At 57.0% G+C, this 6,843-nt stretch overlaps 1 protein-coding gene across 1 annotated transcript in view; it reads left to right on the top strand.

Moving 5' to 3' along the window:
- Nucleotides 1–6,843, top strand: part of FBN3 (fibrillin 3) — an 89,869-nt gene that overhangs the window by 51,695 nt on the left and 31,331 nt on the right. The window contains exons 32-40 of the mRNA XM_007460750.1: nucleotides 226–350; nucleotides 520–645; nucleotides 1,620–1,745; nucleotides 3,085–3,207; nucleotides 3,405–3,527; nucleotides 4,003–4,128; nucleotides 4,245–4,367; nucleotides 5,083–5,205; nucleotides 5,580–5,741. Coding sequence (XP_007460812.1) covers nucleotides 226–350; nucleotides 520–645; nucleotides 1,620–1,745; nucleotides 3,085–3,207; nucleotides 3,405–3,527; nucleotides 4,003–4,128; nucleotides 4,245–4,367; nucleotides 5,083–5,205; nucleotides 5,580–5,741 — 1,157 coding nt within the window. The remainder of the gene's footprint in view (nucleotides 1–225; nucleotides 351–519; nucleotides 646–1,619; nucleotides 1,746–3,084; nucleotides 3,208–3,404; nucleotides 3,528–4,002; nucleotides 4,129–4,244; nucleotides 4,368–5,082; nucleotides 5,206–5,579; nucleotides 5,742–6,843) is intronic.

Here is a 6,843-nt window from a genome sequence, read left to right as displayed (position 1 = left end):
ACTCACCTCACTCCCGCTACGCCCCCACCTCGCCCTACCTCCCGCCCCGCCACGCCTCCACCTCGCTCCGGCCATGCGCCTACCTCGTCCTGCCTCTCGCCCTGCCTCCCGCCCTGCCACGCCAACGCACCTCGCTCCCACCACAGCCCACCTCGCCCTGCCTCCCACCCCGCCACGACCCCCACCTCACTCCCGCCACGACCCCTACCTCGCCCTGCCTCCCGCAGACGTGGACGAATGCCGCTCTGGGAACGGTGGGTGCCACGTGCACTGCATTAACACCGAGGGCAGCTACCGGTGTGGCTGCGGACACGGCTACTTGCTGATGCCCGATGGGAGGGCGTGTGCAGGTGGGCGCGCGCGGCCCCCTCCCTCCACTTGGGATGGGGAACACACCTTTCCTGACCCAGACGCAGCCGGCCAGACCCGAGACAGGCCGCTGACCCTGCAGCAGGGTCCCCGGGGCTCCCCCTCCATCCCTGCCTGCCTGCAGCCCAGCCCCCCACCCTGCTCCCCCAGACGTGGACGAGTGTGAGGAGAACCCGGACATCTGTGACGGGGGCCAGTGCATCAACGTGCCGGGGGGTCATCGCTGCCTCTGCTACGACGGCTTTGTGGCCACGCTGGACATGAGGATGTGTGTAGGTGAGGAGCTGGGACTACATATAGGTGGAGGAGGCAGCTTCACAATTCACCCACCAGCCCTTCCACAAAGAGGCCATGTGGGCAAGACAGACGCCAGTCCCATCCCCGTCACACGCAGGCAGGGGAGATGAGGCTTTTCACTTGGCGGTCTGCTCCTGGCCACCTGTGCCTAGAGCCCCTGCACCAAGACCCGTGAGATCTCATTCACAGCAGCAGAGGCCCTTGATATGAACAGTTACTGAACACTTACCATGTACCCAGTGCATACAGAGGTATATGACCTGTTCTGAAAGCAATGTATAGGATCACTGCAGACCAAGGGGTTTTCTGCAGAGGAAGGTGAGCTAGATGGAAAGACACTGTATTCTCTGAGCCCTGCTTGGAAACCCAGGTTGTTTGGGCCGTGATCACTGTCCTGTCCCTGGCTGCAGGTCATCACGGGGCCCAGGGAGCAGATGTCTACTGGGTGCCCCATCAGAGCAAAGCTGGGGCCAGCGTGAGGAAGTACCAGGAAGTAAAAAACATAACCCTGCCAGGGAGATGTGCCCAGCCCAGGGCAGCTTAAAGCATTCCCGATCACAGGTGTCTTAGGAAACACTGAAGAAAAGGGGGCTTAGGACCAAGTTAAATAGGAAATGCTGCTTCCTCCATCCCTTCTTGCAGATCCACGTTGGCATAAAGGCTCTGAAAAGTCCTGCAGGAGAAAAAAATCGAGTTAACTTTGTTTAACTCAGCGTTGTCTAAATGTATTGGTATAAAATCCTTTTGGGAATGCATGTTCGGTGTGTTCCACGGAATATGTGCTGTAGACTGTTGACTGAATATTTGTGGCTGCCCAGTGGTGGAATTGGGGGAGTTCCCCACCCCTGAAGATGGGCAAAGAGAACCCCAATGCAGGGGACCCATGTGGCAGGGCACCTAGCAATGCTGCTGCATCCCCACCCTCACCTGCTTCCTCTCTTGTCATACCACAGATGTGGACGAGTGTGACCTGAACCCCTACATCTGCCTCCATGGGGTCTGCGAGAACACAAGGGGTTCCTTTGTCTGCCACTGCCAGCTGGGTTACGTCGTCAGGAAGGGGGCCACGGGCTGCTCCGGTGAGCTGGTGGTCAGTGGAGCAGGCGAGGGGGCCCCCAAGGGGCCAGCTTAGGGTTCATGGGGTCTGCCCCATCCCTTGGAGCAGAGCACAGCCAGACCTCATTCTTACACATTTCCACTGGTGGGGCCTCATGTTAAAGCAAAAATTAGGATCCGATCACGTGCCCCTGGGGCTCCCTTAACAGCTCTGTGGGGTGAGCTCTGGATCCCTTAGTATCCACATCAGTTCCCAAAGCATGCTAGCCTGATGCTCTTAAGTGGTACAGGGATGAACATTTAAACACTTCCGTAGTTCCTGTTTTAGCTTCCTAGGATTGCTGAACCCCCTGACCACAAATCTGGTGCCTCAGAACCACAGAAATCTACTCTCTCTAGAATTAACAGTTCTGGAGGCCAGAGTCTGAAATCATAGTGTCGGCAGGGTTGGTTCCTTCTTGGGGGCCCAGAGGGAGAATCTCTCCCATCCCTCTCTCCTCACTTCTGGTGGTGGCCATTGGTCCTTGGCATCCTTGAACACACCATTCCAACCTCCACGTCCATCATCACAGGGTGTTCCCTCTGTGTCCAAATTTCCCTCTTCTTATGAGGACGCCAGTCATTGGTTTTGAACCCACTGTAATCCAGGATGACGTCTTCTGATTTTGGTGACACCTACAAAGACCCTATTTCCAAAAAAGGCCACATTCAGAGGTTCTGGGAGTTAGGGTTGGAACACACTCTTTTGGGAGAACATAATTCTACTTGCCATAATTACATAGTTATTTTAATGCATACTAGAGACAAACCTTGGAAAACAGTATCAAACCCATGATTTCTTAGAGATCGTTGTTATTTTTCTTTTAAAACATGTTCACGTGAGTAAAAATGCGAGGCAGTGTAAAGAAACTCTCAGCGAACAGCAGCTCATTTAGGTGGTGTATGAACATGGCCGAGATAAGGGTGATGCAAAATTGGCTGAGGATTGGACACACTGGTTTAGAAGGAAATCCTGCTTTAGAGAGGGAGCATGTGCATTAGGACAGTTACTCTTAGTGTCTGCCCTAAGTCTCTCATGCTGCCATTTCAGACCATTTCTGGGGGCTGCTGGGAGTCAGGCCCTGTTGGGTTTGGGGGTTTTCCTCTTGGGCTCCGGGTGAAGGCGGAAGCTCCCGCAGCGGTGTGGGGACATGTCTGGGCCAGCCCTGCCCTAGGGAAGATCCTTGCTCCTGCACTGGCACTGTCTTGCCACTCTGTACCTGAAGCCCTATTTCTGCTGGGCCCAGGTTTCCCAGGGGTGTTGCATCCTCCACCCCCTCTCCTGGTCCTGCCCCTCCTATGCCTGGGTTCCTCTCCTCTCAGATGTGGATGAATGTGAGCTTGGGGGACACAGCTGTGATGGTCACGCCTCCTGCCTCAACATCCCTGGGAGTTTCAGCTGCAGGTGCCAGCCAGGCTGGGTGGGGGATGGCTTCGAATGCCACGGTGAGTGCCTGAGGGCAGGAGGTCCGGGCAAGAGCTGTAGAGGTAGGTGGGGCGGTGGGGGGGAGGCAGGCGGCAGGGAGGGGTGGCTGGGCTCAGGCATGTCCAGGGGGGCCGGTCAGGGCTGGGGTTGGAGGGTCTGCCTCCCTGCAGCCCCTCAGTGCACACACCCAGGGGACTCCGGGTTCCATCTCCTGCAGACCTGGATGAATGTGCCTTCCAGGAGCATGGGTGCAGCCCGAGAGCTGACTGCCTCAACACCCCCGGCTCCTACCGCTGTGCCTGCCCCCCGGGCTTTGCTGGGGATGGCTACGTCTGTGAAGGTGAGGTCAGGGGTTGGGATGGGAGGGCTGGCGGGGCCCGAGAGGCACAGCCATGGGGGCTGGATTCCAAGGTGGCCACAGTGGTCAGTTGGCTTCCCGACTTGCACTGATCCACCCACCCACCCCGTGGGTGCCGGAGAGGACAAGCCTTCAGCATTTGGGGCCACAGGCCAGAGCCTGAGTCCCTGGAGGCAGTCTTCTCCCCTGGACTCAGAATGCATGGAGCCTTATGGATGTGGGGAACAGGAAAACTTGCTTACTTCCTGGCGGCCCTCCACCCCAGATCCTGAGTGACCAGGTCCCCTATCTGCTCCCTGGCCCTGACTTGGTCACCTGCCCTCCAAGTTCCCTGGGCTCCTTGCCAGCTCCCTGGAACCCTGGGTGACTGAAGGGTTTGAGTGACAGGGGCCACCTGCCCACCCTGAGTGGGTCCTGGCCAGCTGACCCACAGCCCTCCGTCTCTGGGTCCCCTTAGACAGGGACGAGTGTGCGGAGAACGTGGAACTTTGCCAGAACGGGCAGTGTCTCAATGCCCCCGGGGGGTACCGCTGTGAATGCGAGATGGGCTTCAACCCCACAGAGGACCAGCATGCCTGCCAGGGTAAGGTCTGGGGCTGCCGGGGTGTGGGCGGGTCCCTGGAGGCACTGGCACTGGGGGTGACAGGAGCAGGATGCCAGGTGGGCTGGACTGCACTGAGCTGGGGTCCCCCCACCCAGATGTGGACGAGTGTGTTCTCGGGAACCTCTGTGTGTTCGGGAGCTGTGAGAACCTGCCAGGCATGTTCCGCTGCATCTGCGATGAGGGCTACGAGCTGGACCGCGGAGGCGGCAACTGCACAGGTGTGGGATCCATGGGGCTGGGGTGGGGGGTGTGCGGCTCACTCCCTCACTGCCCACAGATCTCTTCTCACATGTCCTCTCATGGAGGCGGCCTTGTGTGACCCCCGTCTCCAGTACTGCTCCTGCCCCGTTAACCTTCATCATCCTCATTTATCATCCTCTGAATAAATGCAGTGGATTGACAAAGTCGAGCTCCCTCCACCACAACCATCAAAATGGTCTCCCACCTGTGTGTCCCAAACAGGGTTCGGCAGTAAATATTTTCAGGTTTCGGCCATACAGTCTCTGCCCTGTTGCTCAGAAACAGACACAGGCGATAAGTGAATGAATGAGCGTGCCTGTGTGCCAATAAAACTTTATTCACACAAACAGATAGGGGGCCGGATTTGGCCCACAGGTTGTAGTCTGCCAGCCCCTGGCTCAAAACATGTCCTGAATGTTGCTTTTTGTAGGTTAGCTCGTGGAATCTGGGGCAGGGAGAGCTGTCAAGGGCAAACCTCCAGGCCAAGTAGAACAGAGCAGGGGAGGGCGTGGGGTCGCCTGGGACAGGGCAGACCCCAGAGGCTGCTGTCCCATCAGGCTTTCTTCCCGGGGGAGGATGTGACCTTGCCCCTAAGCCTGGCCCCCAACAGCAAGGGCTTGACTCCCTGGGAAGAAGGCAGGAGGGAAGTGGGTCAAGGGAGGGCTCCCTGCTGACGGTGCCCCAATCCCACAGATGTGAATGAGTGTGCAGACCCCGTGAACTGCATCAACGGCCTGTGTGTCAACACCCCCGGCAGCTACCTCTGCAACTGCCCCCAGGATTTTGAGCTGAACCCCAGCGGGGTGGGCTGCGTGGGTGAGCACGCACTCCACTCCGGGTGGGGTTTTCGGGTCAGTGGGCTGGATGGGGCCATAGCCTGGGTCACCCAGATCCACCTGCTCCTGACACACAGGCCCTTGGCCAGAGTGATCATCCCGATTGTCTGCTGAGATACAGCCTTCTGCTCTAGACAGACAGACAGACACATGCATAGAGTCACACATGCACACAGAAATATGCATGCACACAATTCCACAGTCACACACAGAGGCACCCATGCACACACAGACACACATAGAATAACACACAGTTACACGTACACAGAAGTGCAAACGCGTGCGTGCACACACACACACACACACCCCATTTCTCCCCGACCACTTGCTAACCATCCCTTTCTGCCTCTTAAGACACCCGGGTCGGGAACTGTTTCCTGGACACACAGGACCGAGGGGACGGTGGCATTTCCTGCAGTGTGGAGATCGGGGTTGGCGTCACCCGAGCATCCTGCTGTTGCTCCCTGGGACGGGCCTGGGGCAACCCCTGTGAGCTGTGCCCGCTGGCCAATACCAGTGAGTCCCTGGGGGAGTGGGAGTGGGGGAAGGCAGAGACCTAGCCCTGGTCCAGGCTCCCGCAGGGCTTAGTGGGTCATCTCTGCTAAGGGAGGGACACTGGGAACAAGAGAGGGAGAAGGGCTCGCCCTGGGTCACACAGCATATTCTCAGCAGTTCATCATCTAGGTCTCTCCCCAAAGTCTCCTTCTGCCATCTCTTCCTGCAAATTCTTTGTGTGTTTATATTCACTTGCTCACTCAGTCAGTCAACAAACATTGAGCATTCCTCTGTGTCCTGTCGTAGGGGTGGGGACCTAGAGAAGGATGGACCGCAACTGCTGCACGCTGCCCCTTACCCGTAAACCAACAGTCCCTGGACTGTTGAGAGTGGAACTATCCTAAGGGTCTGTTTGAAGCGTAGTGATGGGTCAGGAGGAAGCCATAGAGAGGAAGGGGGTAAGGGAAGCCTTCCCAACATAGGGACTTGAATGAGGTTTTGAAGGGTGAGTAGGAGTTTTCCAGGCAGAGCAGGGGAAAGGGTGTGGAGCGCAGAGGGAAGAGCATTTGCAAAGTCGTCAGGTGTGAAGTAGGGAGGCAGCTGTCCACCTATTCAGGTGTGTGTGTGTGTACATCCAGGGTCTTCCTTTCATGGGGGAACTTGTGGTCACACTAGGGTCTGGTTTTGGATCACAAAGAATCCCTCCCTACCCCCAGCTACTACCACAAGATCCATCTGCTCACATGTTGAATTGTGAGCACATGTTTACACACACACACACACACACACACACACACACTGGACTACCACAAGATCCATCTGCTCACATGTTGAATTGTGAGCACATGTTTACACACACACACACACACACACACACACATAGCGCACATTTCTACACACACACACACACACACACACACACACACACACACACACACACACACACACACACACACTGGATCCCCCAGGATTGGATCAATGTCCCTTGGCCCCAAGAGGCTGAGGAGGTAAGGGATATAGTTTCTGTGCTAAAGGGATGTAAGGCCCACTCTTGAGCCCTTTCTAGGGGACCTCCCCTCCCCTGCTTCCCCTGAGCTTTGCCCAAATGCCCCATCCCACAGCC

This window comes from Lipotes vexillifer, unplaced genomic scaffold (assembly GCF_000442215.2).
Source record: "Lipotes vexillifer unplaced genomic scaffold, Lipotes_vexillifer_v1.1 scaffold1011, whole genome shotgun sequence".
NCBI classification, from domain to species: domain Eukaryota; kingdom Metazoa; phylum Chordata; class Mammalia; order Artiodactyla; family Lipotidae; genus Lipotes; species Lipotes vexillifer.
This window is presented reverse-complemented; position numbering and strand designations above follow the sequence as displayed.